The sequence below is a fragment of the Polypterus senegalus genome, chromosome 5, assembly GCF_016835505.1.
Source record: "Polypterus senegalus isolate Bchr_013 chromosome 5, ASM1683550v1, whole genome shotgun sequence".
In the NCBI taxonomy this organism is placed as follows: Eukaryota; Metazoa; Chordata; class Cladistia; order Polypteriformes; family Polypteridae; genus Polypterus; species Polypterus senegalus.
Genome location: NC_053158.1, coordinates 183157107 through 183181937, shown reverse-complemented (window position 1 = coordinate 183181937; position 24831 = coordinate 183157107). Strand labels below are relative to the sequence as shown.

At 37.6% G+C, this 24831-nt stretch overlaps 2 protein-coding genes across 5 annotated transcripts in view; both read right to left on the bottom strand.

Annotated features, from left to right (window-relative positions):
• The window catches only part of kif9 (kinesin family member 9), a 49588-nt gene extending 42385 nt beyond the window's left edge, over positions 1-7203 (bottom strand). For both annotated transcript variants that reach the window (XM_039753708.1, XM_039753709.1), the window contains exons 1-3: positions 7105-7203; positions 4268-4369; positions 2541-2706 (exon numbers count right to left, since the gene is read on the bottom strand). In XM_039753708.1, coding sequence (XP_039609642.1) covers positions 2541-2706; positions 4268-4363 — 262 coding nt within the window. In that variant the 5' untranslated portion in view covers positions 4364-4369; positions 7105-7203. The remainder of the gene's footprint in view (positions 1-2540; positions 2707-4267; positions 4370-7104) is intronic.
• A 12859-nt stretch (positions 7204-20062) lies between these two features.
• Positions 20063-24831, bottom strand: part of dlec1 (DLEC1 cilia and flagella associated protein) — a 124769-nt gene continuing 120000 nt past the window's right edge. For all 3 annotated transcript variants that reach the window (XM_039753705.1, XM_039753707.1, XM_039753706.1), the window contains exon 40: positions 20063-20596. In XM_039753705.1, the coding sequence (XP_039609639.1) occupies positions 20467-20596 (130 nt within the window). In that variant the 3' untranslated portion in view covers positions 20063-20466. The remainder of the gene's footprint in view (positions 20597-24831) is intronic.

Sequence of the window (24831 nt, the reverse complement as noted above, 5' to 3'; positions counted from 1 at the left end):
TAATTCAGTCAGATCAGATAAAAAAGATGTAGTGTATTTTGGGGGATGATAGAGAACAATGAGTAAGACAGGACCTGAGTTTGTTATTAGCTTAAGAGCCAGACACTCGAAAGACAACGGACAGTCAAATGGGATTCTTTTCATGTTTAGCTCCGCTCTAACAGTTACTGTGACTCCTCCACCTAGTCTTCAGCTGCAGGACTCTGTAAAGTAAATGCATGCGGGTGGTGTTGCCTCTGTGAGAGACGTAAAATCATTTTGTTTTTGCTAGGTTTCTGTTAGGTATAGCGTGTCAAGGTTGGAGTTTGTAATGAATTCTGATAACACCAGTGCTCTGCCATTAAGATATTTTGAGTTAAACAATTTGAGTAATATGTTAAAAGTAATGAATGTTATATGGTCAGATATGCTTTTCGCAGTAATGTAGCAAAATACTCTGTTACTGCTAAAGCTTATTCCTGGCAAATGAAGATGGGGGAGTGAGACTGTTATTTGGCAGAAGTATTGTGTTTATTGGGTAACATAATGTATGTGTGTGTTCCAGCCATTTGGTGACAGCTAGTGAGGAAGAAGTTAAGCATGTGTAAATTAAACAAAAGTTTTAATTATCCATTTAATCCTGCATAAATTACATCAGCCCAGTTTAGGTTCACTGGGAACCAATGGTTATCACAACACACTGGGTAAAAGGCATGAGGCAAACATGGGGTTAGCCAGTCCTATGCAGGAGTCACTCACACACCCAAGCAGAAAAGATAGTGCTGCTTGCAGTTCAGTAATGAAAACCTATAAATAAAGTGTCAGTTTAGTTTTCATCCAGACACTAGATGAAATACCCAGCATTGCCCGGGAGGAAAATAAAGTTTTAATTGTTTGAGAAAAACATAATTAAAAAAAAACACAACTATAAAAATAAATTAACAAACAATAAACCTGGGTCCGCTTCCCGGGTCCTCCCTGCGTGGAGTTTGCATGTTCTCCTCGTTTCTGCGTGGATTTTCTGCGGTGGGCTGGTGCCCTGCCCGGGGTTTGTTTCCTGCCTTGTGCCCTGTGTTGGCTGGGATTGGCTCCAGCAGACCCCTGTAACTGTGTAGTTAGGATATAGCGGGTTGGATAATGGATGGATGGATAAAGACTCACTAATGAGCTTGTCTTGCAATGTTGTATGTATGTTATCATCCAGTTGATGCTCTGAACCGGCCAACTGTATTTAATTTGAAAAGCAACAGGGGTGTGGTGGGGCTCAAACATAAAGAATGCTGGCAGTCACCTCCAGTTCACCCTTGCGTTTTTTTAATTGTTTGAGGAAAACATAATTAAAAAAACACGTTAAAAATAAATTAACAAACAATAAAGACTCACTAATGTCCTTGTCTTGCGGTCTTGTATGTATGTTATCATCTAGTTGATGCTCAGAACCGGCCAACTGTATTTAATTTGAAAAGCAACAGGGGCGCAGTACTGCTCAAAAATAAAGCATGCTGGCAGTCGCCTGGTATATACTTGCTGTGTAAGCCGGATCCCAGAAAGTATTGAAATCGTCAGAATTACTCTGGGCATCTCTCTGCTAGAAGGATTCATGTTGCCGAAGTGCCTGCATCGTTTGTGCATTAGCAGCTAAGCGACTGTCTTTCTTAGGAGGTTTCCTTTTGCTGGTGTGCTGGCCTCGCTGGCGTATCCTCTGAGCTGGAGCTCTCACCCTGACTCTACGTCTCACTTCCAGGCCGGACAGACACACACACACACACACACACACACACACACACATAGAACTCTATTTAATTTCAAAAGCAACAGGGGTGCGGTCGCGCTCAAATATAAAGACTGTTGGCATTCGCCTCCAGTTCGCTTTCTGGTGGTTGTTCCGAGTGTCAACTGGATGATAACATGCATACAAGACTGCAAGATCACCCGCACCCTATCCAGAAGGGGGTGGGTTAGGATTGATTTCACCCTACAGTATTTTTAGTCGACCAATGAGGAACATGTGTACCAAGTTTCATTAAAATCATTCCAGCCGTTCGGACGTGATGCTGGAACATACATACACACATTGACTTTTATATACAGTATATAGATTTTCTATACCCATTTTGAAACTGGGTGAACAGGTGGCACAGCGGCTAGAGTTAATACAGCAGATTTTTGGGGGGTTACTTTGGGGATGTAAAAAGGGAATGAATGTTATTTACTTCACAGCACATGAAGGATTAAATGTGTTTATAAAATGCTGAATATTTTGAAATTTTTCTGTGTTTCTGGTCAGTTTCATAAAGGTTCATATAGGATTTATTCATGTTAGGATTTAATAGGAAATGCTGGCCAGTGAAATGTGCAGAAGAAAAAGTAACACATTACATTTTATATTATTTAACTATATAACCTATTTAGTTACTTTTTTTATAAGTAATGTGTAATGTAACTAAGTTCCTTTTAAAAGTAGTTACTGAACACTGCTCCTGATTAGTTTTGATCATGAATCCTAAGAGGTTTTGGAAAAAGATTTATGCACAGTAGCCCAGTAAACCACATGCTGTTACCATTATAGCCATCCAAAGCTTTTAAAACCACATTTCTTGCTACTTCATCATAAACTTCTTCTTGGGAAACATCATGGAGAACTCCGTCAATTTTAAATGTCCAGTCAGATTGCTGATTGTTGATTATTCCTCTGCTTGTGTCCTTTCTTGCATGGAAGTTAACAGTCTGAAAAAGAAATGCAAACAAATTATCTTATTGAGATAGAAAGACAAAATGTCTGTAATAAACTTCCAGCCAAATAGATAACACATCTGTATCCAGATAGCCAGACTTAGACTGGTGACACTTTTAATGGCACATTTCCCAATTCTCATCTTTTTCATCCATTCTTTTACTACTGCGTACTCTGATTTTCCTCCAAAACCACAAAGATCTGCCTCTCCCCCTCATTCACTGGTCAGCAGTCCTGGTGCCTGTTTTCAATTCAAAAGTGCAACTGCATGTGAAGGGGCTTCCTGTTTGTGGACTGTTTTCATTTTCCAGAGATATTTAGGCAAACAAAGTGATATGGCATAAAGAAAACGTAGACCAGCAACATCTGCTTAGTATCAAGGAAACTGTTAAAGCCACTTACATTATGCAGAACACCATATAGGAAGAAGAAAAGTACGAGCAGTGCCACCTGCTGAGTACCGAACACTTCAAAGAGGGTAATTATGTGACAAAGACCATGAAGGAAGAAGCAGACAAGATGCTGATGTACAAGCAAACAAAAAATAATCCTGAATATAGTCTGATATATTCTGGAAATTCAACAAAATGAAAGACCTCAGCAACCTGGTGGCCACTCCAGGGGTGGCAGAAGAGTTTATTTTAAGAAAAGCACAGTTCCCTCTAGCTCATCTATTGATAATCCCTGGGGAAATGATACATAATTCAGAATCGAGAAAGACTGTGTTTATAGACTATAGAATGTGACGAACAACTGCATAATAGGGAAAGGGAAAAAGAAGACTGGTGACATCGGCAGAGTTTCCAGAACATCACAGAAGGCACTGGGGATTGAGCAGCAAGCAGACACAAATGTTTGCATGCACAACAAAATCCGGGATACAGAATGCAAGAGAAAAATTGCATGTTGACAAATGTGCACTACTTAGGAAAGTCACCACATCAACAATATAAAAAAAAAAAAAACAATATTTTTTCATTCTGGAAACAAAAATTGTGTTGCCAAAATGGAAAAGTTTAGCTTGCTCTATATTAACAACCTTTACTTTAGGATTGCAAGTCCAAGTGTTTCACTAGTAATAACATAAAAACACTGATACAGTCTATATACACAAACTGACAAATAATTACAATAAATGCAAACATTACAAGAATTACATTCTTAGTAAACAACAGAGTGGATGCACACAATTTCACACCGCAAAAGACACATGCCTCTCGAAAAAAAAGGTATTTGATAGTGTTAACTGCTTTACATGTTTGGCAGGATAAAAACAAACCCACAAATAAAGCCTTAAAGTACAGTACTGTGTAATTAGTAAATACCGAATTTTGATTCCTATGCGTATCACTATGATAAAACTCCTAGACATCTAGAACTAGAACATCTAGAACTAAGTAGACAGTTCTGCACAACGATAAACATCAGTCAGAGCACTACAAATAAGAAACCTCACCCAAACTACTCACAAAGAGCAGCAAGGATCACATATTTACCATTATAACATTTTCCAATTTCTACTTTTTATTTATTCAGATATTTATTTTTTTTTACCTTTTTGTCCGGCAAGTATTCAATGAACTCCTGTGCAAAATTGTTAGTTGGCCTTGTGCGCACAAAAACGCGCACTCCGTTTGTTCGTGCGCTCATTGCAACCTTTAAAAGAAAAAAAAACAAGTGATGAAGCATCTGAGAAACGTTGCCTGTATATGCGGAATTGTGTCGTTGTACGTGGGAAATCAGACATAAGTGGTTCTGAACTTTCATTCTCGCTAGTCTTTAAGTAAACCCTGTGCTAAACTTGGTACTCTCTCTAGGATCAGTTCCAATCTTCATCTGACTTAGTAGCGCTGCGCATGCTCATCGCAAACGATTATGGGGCGGGCGGGAAAACCTAGTGAGCGTGTGCGGCTAAGTGCCTTCTTAAAGTTTAGTGTAGTCAAAGATGGTGAACGTTAACAGGATATATAGTATGTTGACTTGTCAAACTTCCATTCAGGATAAACTGTGGCCCGAGCCAATCCCGGTGCCATTACGGCTAGAGTGACCGTGCATAACAATGACCACTCGGGTCATTTTTTTTTCACAACTCGCATACATTATTTTAACATCGCCGATTAACCATTGCAAACATGCACGTCTTTAATGGCGAGTGGGAAAAATCTACACGACAGTGGAGGACGTGTAGACACGTAGTTGAATAGAATATGTGAGTCATTTTTCATTGATCTGCTTTGCATTAATGTTTAATAACGGTAACTATTGAACATCATGTGCTGCATCATGTAATGTTAAGTCAATATAATGTTTATTAAACAGGAGTGCCGGGAAAATTGACGTCGATGAAATGTTCTTACTGATACTCCGAAGTGAATGCCACTCTATAGATCCGCACCGAACAGGTTATCTGTGTGATTGTGTGTTTAGGAGTAACCGAACAGGAAAAATTAGACTGGAAACAGTCTGCACAATTGCGAACTGGTGTTTACTGTGAAGTAAACCCGAGTGCAGCTCCGCTCTCCTACTGTCCGCGGAAACTGCCGTTAATCTCATTACATCTCGCGATCATATCTAAACCAAGTGACACAAAGACAAATTACTATAATATACTGTACTTCTCACTCTCTCTCTCTGTATAATATATTTTAAAAATTATTCCGCCTGAATGGTTCAAGCAGTGTTCATTTGGTTTCGTTGACAAAGAATACTCCACCTGCATTTTTTTTCTGCAACGAAAACAAAAAAAAAATACGCCTAAAGATGAAAAAGATGACGAAAGTTTTTGAAATTCTCGTTGTCCCAAAATTAAGGAAACGAACAACGTTGCACACAACTGGACAATGAGAGACGTAAATCGGAAAACAGAAGGCAATCTCTATTATTCATGACCAATAACGAGCATAAATGTAATGGCCAATTCTAGCAAGCTGTATGGGCGCTTCTGATTGAATAACGCCAGTTAGGGCGAATGAGAGAATCGGGGAATCATCACGTCTGCGCGTCAGTCACAAACCAGCTCTGCTCCGGACTTACAGTGTAAGTAATAAGCAGGAACTCTAACAACCACATCAGCAGCGAGACTGACAAGAGATTTTTGGCTCGCACCTTTTGCTCTACATTGGATCTCTCGGATGTTCCTGCTTTCCATGCTCTTGGAGAAAGAGTCTTTCGTCCCACAGTGGACCTCTTGCGTCAAGCGCAACGCAGCAAGTTTCATACTGGAACGGGTGCTTTCCTTAAATTGACTAAAAACTAATAGAAATGTTACTATTGAGTTTTTTTTTTTCTCTACAAGAAAGAGAAAAAGTACTGTCATAATGTTTACTTTATGAAAGGTGCGTTTTCTATATTTACAATGTTCAGATGAAATTTGCTGGAAGGTGCTGGGATGTCCGATCGCAGCAGTTTTTATCCGACCAATTGATTTTAGGAAGTGAACCCTTTATAAGCCAACTTTTCATTTTATGTTCACTTATCACTATATGCGGTTTGGCTCTTTACTGTGCATGTTAGTATAACAGTTTAGAAGTACAGTATATTCTGTTCATATATGTTAAGCAAAGATATCTAATTTGATTTTGACTAATTTAATGTTACTTTCAGTCGACTAAAACCAATGAAAAATGACAAAAATGAAACTAAAATGCAATTTATTTAGAAGACTAAGACAAACTAAATCATAATTTATTGTCAGAATCAACATTTGTAGCGGCATCGCATAATCAACCTATGTAGATTGCACTGTTAAAGTAAGCAAGAGCTGGAGTTTAAAGCACTGTGTGACTCATTTATATTGTACATGAACGATTTCCACTCCCATTGAATGTATTAGAGTCACAGAATGAAAAACAAAGAAAGCATCATTCACCACTGCAGTTTTTCAGTCATTATAGGAGATTTGCCATGTACCATTTAAAGAAATTAACAATCTCGTGGTTATCTTGAACATTATACGGTTGGTCTTAAGCAGGTTGCCAACATTTAAAAATTAGAAGATCACAGATCCAGTAAACACTTTAATGGATTCACATGCAATATGAACGAGCAAACTTTTAATGCGCGTTGTCACTTTTGTGTTATGTCTAAGTAAATACATGCTGGCGATGAGGAACGATGTCTCTCGTTCTCATACATTGATTCTCAAGTATTGTCTAATCTCCAGCTTCTCCCGGAAACTTTTTAATGTACGTACTCTTGTCCAAGTATAATTATTTTTACATCAGAGTAACAAAGGTGCTAGTTTGCACGTGGTAAACGTAGCAGTAACTAGAACCAAAATAATATCAAGCTGTCTAATAGTATCACATCAATGAACTGATTCATTAAGCATTTAACGAGTGGATAAATGTAATGTGTACAGAACAACTTTTATCATAGGTGCTTTCGCTTACCTTATGTTTAAAGTCACAATGTTTTTTAAGTGCACAGTTGTGTTAAAAAAAAAAGTTTCGACTTCTAACTCTGTTCCTCAGGGAGCCTTCGGTGACACACTGTAGCTATAGCAACCAAGCAACATTTCGTGCTGGGTGCGGTGATGTCACTTCCTGAAACTGAACCGGATTGCTGCAAGGAGCGCCTCGCTGAGGACTATTTCAAATGATGTAATTTTCATCGAACGAAATAATTGCGTTATAATTATTATATTAATAATTATATAATTATTATACTTTTAATCGACAAAAGTAATGCTTTCTGATTCAGTATATTATAAGGAAATATAAGTACATTATAGAACATTAAGCGTTTCTAGCGTATTGAGTAAGTGTTTTAACCACCACGTTAGGAAAATTAAATGTTATGCTGGTGCGAGTTCTGATTGGCCGGTCTTGCTTTATGCATTTACATATTTTTCTGAGTCCATCGGAAAAAGTAGAAAGGACACCTTCAAATACGATAATCAGGATTAAGTATAATTAAAAAAAATACGAATTGTGAATATTCATATATGTATGAGAGATATCCGTAAATTAACTGTGCAGGAAGGCAAATGATTGTCTTCCAAATCCACCTGCTTGTAACTTTAGTGTATGCACTACTAGTGCAATATAGAAATAGACATTTATAGAATACTAATTGTACGTTTATAAATCAGATTGATCATTTTGAACTATAAATAATTGTTCAGGAGCAAATTCAGTGCAGCTACCATTCTGATACCTTAGGGACGTGGGAAATGTAATCAGTTCAATTATAAAATACAAAAGATAGCAAAGAATATCAAAATGCTATTATGCTTGCAGACAATAAATAGAACAATACCAATACACACTTTCATACGCGAAACCTAATGGTGTGAATTTCTTACATTTTTAGAAAGATATTTTATTTTTACCTACATTGCCTGATTGGTGAGTAGACACAGTGACTGTTTGGTGCAGAAAAAAAATCAATAACCATTTCCTTTGTTTTGTTGATGTTGAATTGCAGATATTTCTTTGCATCAGGAAACACAGTTCTCCACCTGACTCCTTTATTCTGCCTCATCATTCTTATCCATAAACTTTTTTTGTGTAGAATCAACAGAGAATTTCTACAAGTGACATGACCTGCTGCTATATTTTTAGTCTGAGTTGTAGTGAGTGAAGAGAAAAGGTGACAGGACTGTTCGTTGTTGTGCTCCAGTGTTGCTCACATCCATTTCATAGACACAGTCTTTAATCCTCAAAAACTCCAGTCTGCCTAACATTTTATTATACAGGACACCAAAGGCTCATCCACCTTTATATCCCAGAGCTTACCCTTTAACTGGGATGGATGGATGACACTGAAGGCACTGGAGAAATAAAAAAACATAAATCTTCACAGCGCTGCCAGCTTTGCCCAGGTAAGAATAAGCCTTGTGGAGCAGATAGATAAATTTAGATAGATTGTTAATTTTAGAATATACAGCGCAGTATGATGAGATCATTTTAGAGGAATAATTCATTTTTGATATTAATCAGGTAATTTTTGGTATTTTTTTGTTTACAAAGCATAAATAAGATCCAGACCAAAAAAGAGATACAGTAGAGACTCAAGCCATAGTGCTGCTGCCTTTAGTTTGATATTCTGCCTTCTGCACTACTCTGCTACTGCCACAGACTAACACTAAGGTCACATTGTAGACCAGTAAAGGGAAGGTCTACAGGATGGTAGTGAGACCAGCTTTGTTATATGGGTTGGAGACGGTGGCACTGACCAGAAAGAAGGAGACCGAGCTGGAGGTAGCAGAGTTAAAGATGTTAAGATTTGCACTGGGTGTGACGAGGATGGATAGGATTAGAAATGAGGACATTAGAGGGTCAGCTCAGGTTGGATGGTTGGGAGACAAAGTCAGAGAGGTGAGATTGCGTTGGTTTGGACATGTGCAGAGGAGAGATGCTGAGTATATTGGGAGAAGGATGTTAAGGATAGAGCTGCCAGGGAAGAGGAAAAGAGGAAGGCCTAAGAGAAGGTTTATGGATGTGGTGAGAGAGGACATGCAGGTGATGGGTGTAACAGAACAAGATGATGAGGAATGAGGACAGGAAGATATGGAAAAAGATGATCCGCTGTGGCGACCCCTAACGGGAGAAGCTGAAAGGAGAAAAAGAATAAGATCAACATTTACATGAGAAAGTGTTTTCTCCAGTTTTGTTTTTTACAATTAGATGAATTTTTCAGTGAGTTAAACATTTTCTGGGCCTCTTAGTGAAGTCTGTTTTTTCTTAGGTTGCATGGAAATCGCCAATAATATCTTGTCAGTGAGATAGTTAGGGACATTTGGAGTTTTATTTAAACAGAATATGACCAGTAAGGCAGTGCACAATATATAGCATGCTTTTCATTACTGTGTGCTGCAGATTAGATATTATGATATAATAATAATAGGTAGCATCGAACAGTGCACTCACTACCTGACACATGACACATGATACAAGGTTAGATAGGTAAAGTGTATATATATATATATTACACATATACACACACTACTGGTCAAAAGTTTTTGAACAACCAGTTTAGGCAGTTCAAGTCTAGTGAATAACGAAATGGTACAAAGGTAAGCAGACACAGGATAAAAGAAGATTAAGTTACCAAAAATGAAAAATAATGTAATTTTCAGAGTTACACAAAAAGGTCTTATTCGGGGAACAAGAAATGGGCAAACAGCTTCAAGTTTTTTTGTAGCAATGGAAGTTAATTAAGGCTTGAAAGATGACACAAACAATTCCTACAAATGCCCCAACTTTTACTGATTACTAACAAACCCTCTGTCTGTATGAAAATAGTTTTAGAACAAAACTGTGTTGCTACACACCTGAAGCATTATATGGGCAGCATTATGTGAACACTATATTTTGTTATCAAAGGAAAACAGATATACCATTATAAAGCTTAAAATTGTAGGATTCTTCTTTAGAGAAAATTCAAAGAAATCCAGCATATCAGTGAGTACAGTTTCATTCACCATCAAAAGACACTTGAAAACTGAAGGAAACTGACAGGAACAGGTCTGGCAGACCCAAAGCCACAACAGAATCAGAAGCCAAACTTTGGAAAGTCAACAGCTTGCATGATAGTCATCCTTCAGAAGGGAATGAGCCACTTGGAGAAGCCAGCTATGAATGGAGCCAGTGCAGAGTATTGAATGGGATGTGTGGATAGAGAACATCTCCATTAATAAAATCCATTGTCAATGGCACATGGCTGCTGGCAAGTCTTGTGTAGGATCCTGACCCAAGACTGGCTGTCAGTGTTGGGGAAATTGTGGCACATAGTATTGCCTCTGACCCCAAATAAGTGGTGGGGAGCAGTGAACATGAAGATCAGAGCAAGTGGAGCACCATGGAAGTAACCTAAGGAAGAAAGATGGTAGTTTCAACCACAAAACAACAGATCACCAACACCGAGTGCTGAATTCACTCCTTTGACTTCCAGCCCCCACTGAATTATTGCAAAAATAATGTGGCAGACGACCAGGGAGCTTGCCCCACCAGGACACCCCTATGATGGAAGGACCAGGGAAGGCAACATATTGGGAACAATACTTCCCCTGGAACACGAGATGGCAACCCCCCTGGAGCACATCGGGACCACCACCAGAGGGCACCTGGACAATTTCGGAGCCCTGGACGACAGCACTTCCGCCACACCAGGAAGTGCTGAAGGAAGACCATCAACGAGCACCTGGAGCACATCCAGGTACAATATAAAAAGGGCCGCGTCATTCCGTTCAGAGAGCCGCAGTTGGGAGGCAGAAGACAGAGCTTGCAGGAGAGGAGTGAAGGCGCTGAATGAATAGAGAAGAAGAAAAGACAAAGAGAAGGATGAAAAGGACTGAGCAATAGTGCTGTGGGTGATTGTGCATGTTGCTGTAAAAAAAGATAAAAATTAAATGTGTGTTTTGGGACTTCTATATGTCTTGTGTCTGTCTGTGTGCGGGCTGAAATATCACAATATATACATACCTCTAATGGCGCACTGCACGTTACACTTGACTTGAGCATTCCTAGTTTTCATCCTCTTTCTCTGTATGTTTAGCATTCATTTGCTCAGAGGGTTGATGCGTTTGCTGCTTTCTGAGCAGCTCTTCTTTTCTCCACCCTAGCGGCCCGCTTCTTCTCTTCTTTAGTCAGTATCTTTTCATGATCTTTTCACCTTGATTACTGCAACTCGCTGTATTCGTAGATTAGCAAATCCCTGATATGCAGGTTACATTTGGTCCAGAATGCTGCCGCTTGCTTTCTGGTTGGGGCAAGAAAGTCTGATTCTGTTTCTCCAATATTAGCTTTTTTACACTGGCTGCCTGTCAGTTTTTGAATTGATTTTAAAATCTTATTGCTAGTTTTTAAATCTTTACATGGGCTTGCTCCTGCCTACAGTGCATCCAGAAAGTATTCACAGCGCATCACTTTTTCCACATTTTTTATGTTACAGCCTTATTGCAAAATGGAGTAAATTCATTTTTTTCCTTAGAATTCTATACACAACATCCCATAATGACAACATGAAAAAAGTTTACTTGAGGTTTTTGCAAATTTATTAAAAATAAAAAAACTGAGAAATCACATGTACATAAGTATTCACAGCCTTTGCTCAATACTTTGTCGATGCACCTCTGGCAGCAATTACAGCCTCAAGTCTTTTTGAATATGATGCCACAAGCTTGGCACACCTATCCTTGGCCAGTTTCGCCCATTCCTCTTTGCAGCACCTCTCAAGCTCCATCAGGTTGGATGGGAGGCGTTGGTGCACAGCCATTTTAAGATCTCTCCAAGATGATGAGATGTTCAATCAGATTCAAGTCTGGCTCTGCTCTGGCTGGGCCACTTAAGGACATTCACAGAGTTGTCCTGAAGCCACTCCTTTGATATCTTGGCTGTGTGCTTAGGGTCGTTGTCCTGCTGAAAGATGAACCGTCGCCCCAGTCTGAGGTCAAGATCGCTCTGGAGCAGGTTTTCATCCAGGATGTCTCTGTACATTGCTGCAGTCATCTTTCCCTTTATCCTGACTAGTCTCCCAGTTCCTGCCGCTGAAAAACATCCCCACAGCATGATGCTGCCACCACCATGCTTCACTGTAGGGATGGTATTGGCCTGGTGATGAGTGGTGCCTGGTTTCCTCCAAACGTGACACCTGAGAGATTTTTGGTTCTCATAGTCTGAAAGTCCTTCAGGTACCTTTTGGCAAACTCCAGGTGGGCTGCCATGTGCCTTTTACTAAGGAGTGGCTTCCGTCTGGCCACTCTACCATACAGGCCTGATTGGTGGATTGCTGCAGAGATGGATGTCCTTCTGGAAGCTTCTCCTCTCTCCACAGAGGACCTCTGGAGCTCTGACAGAGTGATGATCGGGTTCTTGGTCACCTCCCTGACTAAGGCCCTTCTCCCCCGATCACTCAGTTTAGATGGCCGGCCAGCTCTAGAAAGAGTCCTAGTGGTTTTAAACTTCTTCCAATTATGGATGATAGAGGCCACTGTGCTCATTGGGACCTTCAAAGCAGCAGAAATTTTTCTGTAACCTTCCCCTGATTTGTGCCTCGAGACAATCCTGTCTTGGAGGTCTACAGACAATTCCTTTGACTTCATGCTTGGTTTGTGCTCTGACATGAACTGTCAACTGTGGGACCTTCTATAGACAGGTGTGTGCCTTTCCAAATCATGTCCAATTAACTGAATCTACCACAGGTGGACTCCAATTAAGCTGCAGAAACATCTCAAGGATGATTGGGGAAACAGGATGCACGTGAGCTCAATTTTGAGGTTCATAGCAAAGGCTGTGAATAATTATGTACATGTGCTTTCTCAATTTTTTTATTTTTAATAAATTTGCAAAAACCTCAAGTAAACTTTTTTCATGTTGTCATTATGGGGTGTTGTGTGTAGAATGGTGAGTAAAAAATGAATTTAATCCATTTTGGAATAAGGCTGTAACATAACAAAATGTGGAAAAAGTGATGCGCTGTGAATACTTTCCAGATGCACTGTATTTATCTAAATTGTGTGCTTTACACCAGCCATCTAGTGTGCTTAGATCTTCTGGTCAGTTGTCTCTTGTTGTCCCTCGTACCAAGTGTAAAACTAAGGGGGGCAGACAGGGCTTTTACAGCTGCTGCTCCTCGCCTGTGGAACTCTTCACCTCATCACATGAAGGAGTCGTCTACAATTGAACTGTTCAAAACGAGATTAAAGACTCATTTCTATTCACTTGCTTTCTGTGACCTTCAGTAATACTGATGGTTTCCTCATTGTGATTATGTCATCTTACTTCTATTTATTATTTACAGATTTTATTTATGTTCATTTATTTTATTTCAATTTGTTATTTATGTTAGTTGTATGTTTTTTCTTCTTTAATTGTAAAGCACTTTGGCCACAGCATTCCTATGTTGTTTTAAATGTGCTATATAAATAAATTGACATTGACATTGACGTTAAAGTATCTCCGAAAAAATCACGTCTCAACCGAAGATTTTTTTTTTTATAATAGAGAGATATATTATAAAATGTAATTAAAAAGTATATTTATAAGACTTTAAAAGATGCCTGACAAAGTATGAATAAAGACAGCTTACCAGTTTTTAAAGACTTTGAAATCCTTTCTGTGTAAAACGAAGATGTACATGCAAGAGAATAGGCCTACATGTCAATTTCTTCCCAGAGCAACATCTTTTTTTCCCCCACAAGATGTTTTCACATCGTTATGTGCATTTTTCACAGAACTCCAAAATATACATCAATAAATGAAGATGGAATTAAGACTACAATTTAAAGCTGTTGTGCAACTATGAAAAGAAGAAAGCCCAATCTTGTAGTTAATGATTTGGTTTGACAAGTATTATGATTTCAGGTATACAGTGGGCAGCCAAAAATTTGCATAAAGTGCAGAAAAATGGAGGATAATAATGGAACAGAAAGAAGTTAAGCAATATAGGAAAAAAAGTAAGGATACATCTTGGAGGAAACTAAAAAGTAATTAAAAAAATAAAAAATAAAGGTGAAAATAAATTAAAACTACCATCAATAGAGGGAGACAAAGAAGCATGACTGTATGTGGTTAGGACAAGCCTGTTATCTTTTGAAAGTTAATTTAAAATGCAAGAATGATTAGTGGCAAAAGAAGTGTTTAAAACATTTTTTTTTGGTTTGGAAAAGTAGTCAATGAAGGTTTTTTTTGTAGTAGAGAGAAACATTAATCTTTGAGAAATCTAATCTCATTAATTTAGGGAAATGGAAATTAAAAATGGTTACTTGAAATGTAAGTCTTTATGACAGTAAAAGTTAATCAAAGGCTTTTTTAATTGTTTCTATTAATTGATAAGGAAAGTTTTATTATTGAAACTACTGACAGTGGAATAGCAAATTAGAATTTTAAAAAAAGTCCTGGATAAAATTATTTTAACATTGATAGTTAAAATAAAATCATTAGAAAAGGTTTCAAAACAGTAAAATATGACGACAAATGTTTCAAAACCTTGAAGACAAGTACATTTATGGATTGCTGTTCTCAGTCAAATTAAGGATCATCAAAGTTAGAAAGAAAGTCCTTGCTATGACAAAATGGCTGAAGAGAAGCAGGAGAGATTGCACTAGGGGCAATTTAGGATCACCAATGCACCTAAACCTGCATGTCTTTGGACTGTGGGAGGAAACCGGAGCACCCGGAGAAAACCTATGCAGACACGGGGAGAACACGCAAACTCCTAACTGCGAGGCAGCAGCACTACCCACTGAGCCTCCGTGCCGCCCGATGATAAACTATTTGGACATATAATGTCAATGTAAAAGACATTAATGGGTGGATTTTTTTTATGTTGGATGGGTGCTTTGTTTATTTATTCTTACATATTTGTGATGCATTTGTCACGGTTTGTTAGAATAGCAATTGTTTTTCAGAGTTTAAGTGTGTGTAACTGAGAGTTTCATGCAATATTGACAGTACAGTGGAAAATGCGGCTCATTCTCCACTTTTTCCAGGTTCACCCTGGTGAAACACACTGTCTGCCTTTGGTCCCCCATGTTTGGCAATACTGCCCCTCATTTATTGACAGAGTGTGGCAGTTCAGTTTGCATTGAGTCTGTGTGTGGGGTCATTTGTTGTGTCCAAGGCAGGCTATGGCTGCACTGTAGTTGCTCTGCTGTAGAGTTTCTTGAGACATTTGGGCAATGTACTCATTTGTCATTTCTTATAAAAGTGACTTCAAGTTTAATAGCTGATAAACTGTGCCAACGTGTAATATCTAGTGCAAGGTTTTTGGTTCTTGATTGCACTGCAGTAGTAGAAGTGGGTACTGTTATTTCCAAGGTCAGTTTAATATCCTAGACTTTCTTTTATTCTGTGAGTGGCTCAGTCCAGATGTAGTATTTCTATGGAACTGCTGTTTCAAATATTAGGTGTATTTTCACCTAAGACACCTTGCTACTGTACAGGAGGGCTGGTGAAGTTGTGGTGCCATTCATCTTCAGCTAGTAACACATTTCAGTTTCATATAACAGGGCCACCTCAAGACGGCCCAGGAAGCTTGCTAGGACTTCCTGATCCCCTCAGGTTAGTATCTGTGAAGTTAGACCATTCCTTCCACTCCACAGATGTCAATTGTTTTTAAACTGGGATTCACAAACATAATTGAACACTGATTGATGAATCAGGCAAACCTTTTGTACTTCAGATTGGCCAAAAACCAAATTCATCAATAGCAAAAGTCCATCCATTTACTAACCCGCTGAATCCAAATACAGGGTCACGGGGTTCTGCTGGAGCCAATCCCAGCCAACACAGGGCACAAGGCAAGAACCAACCCACCGCAGGACACACACAAACACCAAGGCCAATTTAGAATCGCCAATCCACCTAACCTACATGTCTTTGGATTGTGGGAGGAAACCGGAGCGCCCGGAGGAAACCCACGCAGACACGGGGAGAACATGCAAACTCCACGCAGGGAGGACCTGGGAAGCGAACCCGGGTCTCCTAACTGCGAGGCAGCAGCGCTACCACTGCGCCACCGTGCCGCCAATAGCAAAAGTCAGAAACTGGAAATTCATACAGTTTTATTTTTTATCTATTTCTTGTTTTTGAAAAAACATACTTTATTTGCTTTTTAATCCTTTAAAGTTAAGATGAGAGACTGTAGTAGGCAGCTGTCTTTAAATGAACACAGTACTCCTCACAGATTGCTTATGCCATGGTAACCAAACCACAATACAGTATAGAGTTTTCTTAAAAATAAGTGCAAAGTTCAAAAAGCATGACGTTATAAAAGTGTGAGAAAACAGATGAAAGACCTACAAAAATGTCAAAAAATTAATTAAAAGAAAAGAAGCAAAAGTATAAAAAATACTTAGAAGAACCAAAATATTTTTAAACAGTTTTCCAAAAACACATTTCCGCCAAGTAAACGTAAAATAACAGTCAGGCTCTGACAAAGGGGTAAAAGTCACAAAACACACTGGCCTGATGGACAACTGGTCAATATTCATAGGCAGAAGTTTCAACCATGGATACTATGGCTCTATTAACATTCTGGACAATTTCTTATTTAACTTCATGAAATTAAGGACTGTTTACCAGACTTGCCAACATTTAAATAAATGTTTAGAATGTTGGAAGCCTGTGTGCGCCAGTCACTTTTTAAAAGTGCACATTGGGTATTTGTGAACATGTAGTATTTAATAATATTATAATAATAATACATTTTATTTATGTAGCACCTTTCCCATGCTCAAGGTGCTTAATATGAAAAAAATATTTTTCATAAAGGACCTAGCTAGTTTGAATCTAGATATATGGTATAATTTCATGTTTTATTTGATTAATAAAATGACAGAAGCCTGGAAATGTTTAGGAACACCAAATAATGAGAATATACTCTGTTTGGCCTTATATCCTACAATGTTTTCTTCTGTCTTACTGTTAACTTTTTTCCAGTTACATTTAAAATACTTGCTTTAAAAATACAGTTTTGGTCACTTCCAGAAAAAAATGTGTTTAGTGATCCAAATGTGTTGAAAATCAAAAGAAGTAGCACAATTGATCATGAGTGGTTTATCTCTCCACAAGTTACGATTGCATCACCCACACAGATCAATACACAAGTAGACATCATGATGGAAAAAAGTCAAAGTGTAGTGAAGGAATGCCCAAACGGTCAAATCCATTGAAAATTCAAAGCTCAGATTTCATCTCCATTACAGTATTTAGTTTTGCACAGCAATGTAGAGAAAGTGAACAAAACACTTGATGTGTTAAATTACACTTATGGGGTGGAAAAATATATTGAATGGTCACTTGTGGGAAAAAAATAACCAATAAATGCTTAAATGATCTAACTAAGTGGACATGTATTTTATTTCTCAAACCTTTAGAACACAAACAAAAATATGGAAGGTAAAGGGACCTCCTCATGAAAGACAGGTGTGCTTATGTTTTTGGTATAATAATGTCTTGTTCATTGTAATTCTTTTTTTTTTTATACTGATACACAAACACATTTTATGAACTCAAATCAATTAAACCTGGAGACAGACTTAAAAAAATTGTATTTCTTTAAAAAAAATAAATTGTGCCTAAAGTATATCATAATATGTACTGTACAAAATGTGCCATGTTTTTGTATTAACTCTTATGAATTTGTCTTAATGATAGTAATAATAATAATTCTTTACATTTATATTGCACTTTTCTCACTACTCAAAGCTCTCTCCACACAGGGAAGACCCAGGAAGCGAACCCACAATCTCCTTACTGCAAACCAGCAGCACTTCAGGTTATTTACAGCATTTTGCTGTTTGCCTTGGCAGATGTGCACTCTGTGTGCTTGGCACTGACCTTTTCTAACTGTGATCCATGTATCCTCATTGTTTTACGCTGACTCTTGGATATAATGTCATAGTAATATACCAATGTTACTTGCTATTATGCACACATATAGTATTGCTTCTGTGTATCGTGGGAGGGTTGTTGTGGTTTGTTATAATATTAGCTAAAAAAGCTAAATTTCCCTTTTGGGACAAATAAACTATCTATCTATCTATCATATAGTGCCTTTCCTATCTATCTATCTATCTATTATATAGTGCCTTTCCTATCTATCTTTCTATCTATCTATCATATAGTGCCTTATCTATCTATCTATCATATTGTGCCTTATATATCTATCTATCTTATTGTGCCTTATCTATCTATCTATCATATAGTCCCTTTCTATCTATCTATCTATCTATCTATCATATTGTGCCTTATCTATCTATCTATCTACAAAGAGGACTATTTCATTTATGTCAGGTAGAATGCCCAGAGGGGACTGGGTGGTCCTGTGGCCTGGAACCCCTGCAGATTTTGGTTTTTTTTTTCTCCAGCCGTCTGGAGTTTTTTTTCTGTTTTTTCTGTCCACCCTGGCCATCAGACCTTACTCCTTTTCTATGTTAGCTAATGTTGTCTTATTTTAATTTCTTATTTTGTCTTTTATTTTTCTTTTCTTCAGTATGTAAAGCACTTTGAGCTACTTTTTGTATGAAAATGTGCTATATAAATAAATGTTGTTATCTATCTATCTTGTTTTGTGTATGTAATAACTAAAAGGTGCTATATAGGAAGGGTAAATGTAGAAGCCTTAGTCACAAGCTGGGAGTAAACCCAAGATGTCCCAGCAGATCATGGGCTAACTCAGTGCTTCCCAAACTCAGTCCTGAGGACCCACTATGGCTGCAAGTTTTTTGTTCCAGCCAAATTCACAATTAGCGAAAACAATTGATCTAATTTATTAAGATTTTCTTTTTCCCTTCTCTTATTATGCCTTTAGAAAAGCACAGCAGTATGATTTTTACATTTATAAGACATTTAGAAGTATTTCTACTTTTGCTTTAAACACTTTCTTCTCTTTTGTTGTTGTCCTATTGTTTTGTCATTTTTGTGCAGTTTGCACCCTTCATTGTATGCTAATAATGATAATTAAAAACAAACATAGCTGACAGCCAGGTAAACAACACTGAATGATGAAAGGCTGCAATAACTTCAGCATCAGACCCACTAATTAATAGATAATAAATTAAACAACTGGAAAAGCAGAATGAAAATCAAGCTGGAAATTAAAAAATAAAAAGACTATCCCCTTATAAGTGCTTAACATTTTAATAAAACATTAACAAACTTAGTTTATTCATTTCTCCAGTGACTCCAAAACACAGAAACTGGTAATTAATAAGCTCACTTAATTAAGCTCAGAGTCCAATTAAAAACACAAGTTGGTTGGAAAAAAACCTGCAGCCACAGTGGGTCCCCATGACTGAGTTTGAGAATCATATCCCAGTACTTGGAATTTGGGAGAAAACTGGGATTGATATAAACAGTCACTGGGGACGTAGTAAGAATGTGTGAGCTCTACGGTGAGGTAACTAAAGCATGGTACACCCCATATCATTTTATTTAAACTAAAAATAATTGATGGGATGGGGAGTGGGTTGTTATGTCTCCACCCTATAAACTGAACAAAATGTACTCAGGAATTCCTATTTTATGCCCATTTAAATCACTTTAATCCTTATACTTCTGATAAACTAAGATCTGCATGAATATGACTGTTTACATATTTGATGTTTAGCTCTTGCTTTATTCTTATTTATGTTGGCACTGGGTTGCTTTATGTTGCCACCAAAATTAGATATCACTTCTGCTTAGAATGGAGTAGGAAAAGAGCTTGAGGTCAGTTCTCTGGTAAAGTCCTAATAATGGATGACAGGCAGGCCCATCTTAATTATAAAATTAATGAGATCAGAAGGCTGTAAAAACCACATGGGGTTATTCCCTTCCAGACAATTTGTAAATGACTACAAAATAGAGAACAGAAATGAAAAAGAGAACGAGGTCAATTAAGAGCAGGATTATTGAGAAGAAAAATGTCTTTTATTGACAAAAACTAAATGTTTTAAATAATCAGCTTTACACTTTTTTTTTTTTTTGCAGATAGACACATTTGCTGTAAGAGTGGACCCAAGGTGCAGTTGCATATTATACCCTGGGAAATATAAGTTTACACAGTCAATTATATGAAATATATAACAAACACCAAAAATCATTTATATAGGAAACAGATCTCAGTCTCTGTACTGATCAAATCTGAAAACAGGGCACTGGACTAAATTCTTTAATGTACAAAATAAAACAGTTCAGAGTAGAAAGAATTAAAAAAACACAGCAGTGAAAACTGTATTAAATAAGAGCAATTTGACAAAATATGAGCAAATCTGGTTATGCTTGAAGGGTCTCCAGCAAAAGTTGATTTGCACTGTTCGGAGAACCTCAATACAAATTGGTGTAGTACATTTCATATTTTTCATCAAATGACCCTGTCCCGGTGATTGCTAGTTGAAGTGGTTGCTCACCAAGTTTTCCATGGATAGTGACAAAGGCTTTATATTCCATGCTGTCTCTGGAAAGGAAAAAATACAGTTAATTAGAGAAGCATTCACGAAACCTTTATATTTCAGCTCGCTCTGCTGATTATTTCTGAACGTCTATCCTTCACTTACTCAAGTAGGACAGAGCAAAACAATTCCTGAGGCTCATAAAAATGTTCATGCTCACTAATCTCCATTTTAACTGTTTTTGAAGGGTATTGTTATTTTATTTTAGTTTTTTATAATTCATAGGGTGTATTAAGGTTTATATTTTTTTAATGTTTGTGTTAACATTGTGTTAATCTTACTCATACAAAACAGTGGTTCTCAAGTTTAGCCCTAGGGTCACCCACTGGCTACAATTTTTTGTTTCAACCACTTCTGCTTTCATTTGATCCATCCATCCATCCTTTATCCAACCCGCTATATCCTAACTACTGGGTCATGGGGGTCTGCTGGAGCCAATCCCAGCCAACACAGGGCGCAAGGCAGGAAACAAACCCTGGGCAGGGCATGCGCACACACACACACACACACACACACACACACACACACTAGGGACAATTTAGGATTGCCAATGCACCTAACTCATGTCTTTGGACTGTGGAAGAAAACCCACGTAGACACGGGGAGAACATGCAAACTCCACGCAGGAAGGAACCAAGAAGCGAACCCAGGTCTCCATACTGCGAGGCAGCAGCGCTACCCACCGTGCCACCATGCCACCCAGAAGCTATTATTTCCCACATATATATATGTGTGTGTGTGTGTGTGTATATGTATATATATATATATATATGTGTGTATGTATATATATGTGTATATATATGTGTGTATGTATATATGTGTGTATATATATATATATATATATATATATATATATATGTGTGTATATATATATATATATATATATGTATATATATATATATATATATATATATATATATGTATGTGTATGTATATATATATGTATGTGTATGTGTGTGTATGTATGTATGTGTGTGTTTGTATATATATAGTGGCAGTACTTACAGTATAATCTCATTATTGTCAGCTAGTGTAGTGTTTCATGATAATCATGTAGGCATAATCCACAGAGGCAGCGAATTAGCCTAGAAAAATATAACGTGATTATTTTAGGTTCTCTCCCTCATTTGTTAGACTTCAGAATGTTTTGTAAAAGTCAAACTAGCGATCTTATTTCTATAGTAAATGTGAGGTAAGTAGATGAGAAACCCGTACATGTGTTTTCAAATCAGAGGGTCAGAATCTATTAAGTTAGCTTTGTGCACAAAGTAATAATCGATCCTTGAACTGGTGTTGAGTATACGGCACCCATCCTCATCAAGCACTTGAGCACTTAACAAATATATTCTTATACATAGGTGTTGAAAGCAAGGTTTTCTCTGTTATCATTCCAGATATGAAATAGCTAAACAGGCAATCCTTTAAAAAATGTCCCTGTTTCACCTGTGACTATACAAAACAAAGGAGTGTACAAAGAACACAAGCAGGTGTTTACCATGAAGTGACAGAGTTATCAGTTCTTATCAGTCAGTGGGTCTGAAGGCATCCACTAGTCGATTTAGACTGTTCATTTATTGGGAAGGCAAGAGTTTATTTTTTAAATTGTATTAGTTTGTTACACTTTTCACAAAGCCAATAATTAATACAGACTTTAAGTTAAGTTCCTATTAACACTTTTCCTTACACTTTGCTGTGGGCTCAGGTTCTGGTAATTGGACTTAAATCAATGTAACGAAATCAAACTCACTATAAAGGAACACTCCACCCAAACATTTTTTTTTAATGTATGTATTACTTTCCTCCTGTAGTTTGTAGTTAAGGCCACAGAAAAATTGTTAATCTCATGTTTTCTTGTAGAAACAATGTGAAAAACATCCAAAGGGAAAAAAGACAAAAAAATTTCACATCACTTGTGTTGCATAATTCATATGAAAGTTATCCAGTCAGATACTTAAAACATGTAAAGTGTATGCTTTTTTTGCTAAAATATTTAAATAGATACTTCTGGAATTATAAGCACACATCATACACATGAAACCTAAAGCCTCAAGGGAATGGCTCTTTAAATTGAAGATAGGACTCTTGACCAATGAATGAGAGGAAGACACTGGTAACATATTAAAACAATCGATCATTTTTGGGTGAAGTGTTCCTGTAAGACAAAAACAAAATAAAGCAATTGAGAATCACATAGCTTGTAAAACTGGGATATGTCTATGCTATAATTGATTTGAATGGTTTTCTGGTCTTGCTAGAAAAGCAAAAGAGCTGAATTTTTATTCCTTTTATCCTTGCTCAGGATGAGATCAAGATATCAACTGCTTTTTCTGCTCAGTACATTCCAAGTATTCTCACTCAGACTGCTGATCTGCTTCTAGATTTGAGTGAGAGAGGAGCTAACAGTTACACTGTAAAACACATCTCTTGGTTTCTGTCTGTGTAATTTGAATTAAAAAAGCTTGCAAAACCTAGGACCTCACGTAACAATTTCAGTCCTGATCCTTGTTGCATAGCAATATTTAAACAGAAAAAAGTGATATACAGCAATACAATGGCTTGTAGTTTAAAGGCGCCTTAACTAGAGTAAAGCAGTAAATAGCAGCTCAGCTTTCAGCATGATTCCTGCTGTTCTGTAGAATGAAGCCATCATTTGTGGTCCACATTCCAGTCAAGTGTTAGTTTATTGAAGTGTGCATTTGTGTATAAACACACAGGTTTGTCAAGGTGTGTGGCTTTTGTCGGTTGATTTTTCAGCTTACCCCTTAATGGTGGACTGTTCAGACTGTAGATGTTGCAGCAATTGAAACTCTTGATGTTATCTCTTATAAGTTATATTAAATGTTCCAAACCTAATAAAAGCTCAGTTGTCACCAGCTAATCTTGTCATGTGAAACCAAACATCACTGATAAAGTGTGTGATAAGTCAATCGGGCAGTTTAGAGACTGCAGACAAAGTGAAGTGAAATAACTGGCAGACCCCACTAGTTTCAGAGGTGCTGCATTGTGGTCACACAAATCTCATCTTGTAAAGATAAACAGCCAACAAGTGCATCCATCACAAGCAGTGGTGTAGCTGGCTTGCTGAAGGCCCCTGTGCAGTGCCCTGAGGTGGGTCCCTCCTGTCTAGCATAACTGTTAGTAATTTATTCACCACCAGATCCTAGGGGCCGGCTGGGCAGTTGTGTCCTTGACACTATTAGATGACATACTGGTGACAGACAAACCTGCTCTCTAAATGGAATTTGTAATAACTTTTTTAATCACTTTATTAGGGCAGCTGTAAGTTAGCAGAAATAAAATAAATTGTGGGAATGGAATGTGGGAGGCGTGGGTAGTAGCAGTACATAAATATATGTAAGATGTGGACCCGCTTGCTTTTCCAAGACAACTTTGTGAAGGAAGATGATTAAAATGTAATGTAAGCTAGAAAGTAGAAACTGTTCTGTGGTATAAAATGAAGCCATTTCAATTTTTTAACAAATTAAAACAACAACACCGGTAGACAGGATACTACTACACAATCGACCTGTTTTACACAAGTTCTGAGAAAATGGACATCCTAAAGTGAGGTGTCAATGGTTCCAAGAAATTTGCCTTGTCTGTAGGAAATTGCTTGGTCATATATATTACTTGTTTGTCTTTAGTAATTTCTCAATTTTTAATGGTTTCAGCAGATAACACCTGATCTGAAGCCATTGTATCGCTACTTCCACACTTGATAGTTGCAAACATTTCACTCACTGCACTGTCTGCATAACCTGCTTGTGATGATTCACCAGCATCAGCATTCTCAGTTACCACTGCTGGTCCTTGCTCAGTTTTGAGGAAGGTAGAAATCTTGGTAAGCTTAGCGCTTTTCAATTTCTGTTGCAGGCATGCCTTACATTTAGCAGCACCACTCTTATAATATTTTCCGGATCTACTGCTACTGGCTGACATGGTGTCGTTTGGTGAGAGTATAATAGTTGGCGTTTGCTGACTAATGGGGATCATAACTTAACAACAGAATTTCTATGATTTACCGTTTATGAATTTGAATTTGGAAAACTGCTGACATCAAATCAAAGTACAAAAGTAACAATTATCTACGATAAATATGTATTTTTACATTATTCATGTGACGTCCTTCAAAACTACTTCTGTTCACATCCGCTATGGCACGGCAAAGGTCACCAGATTTGGGAATGTGCAATTCTCTGTACGGTGGACTAGGACATGTTGTTCCTTCGATTAGGCTCCG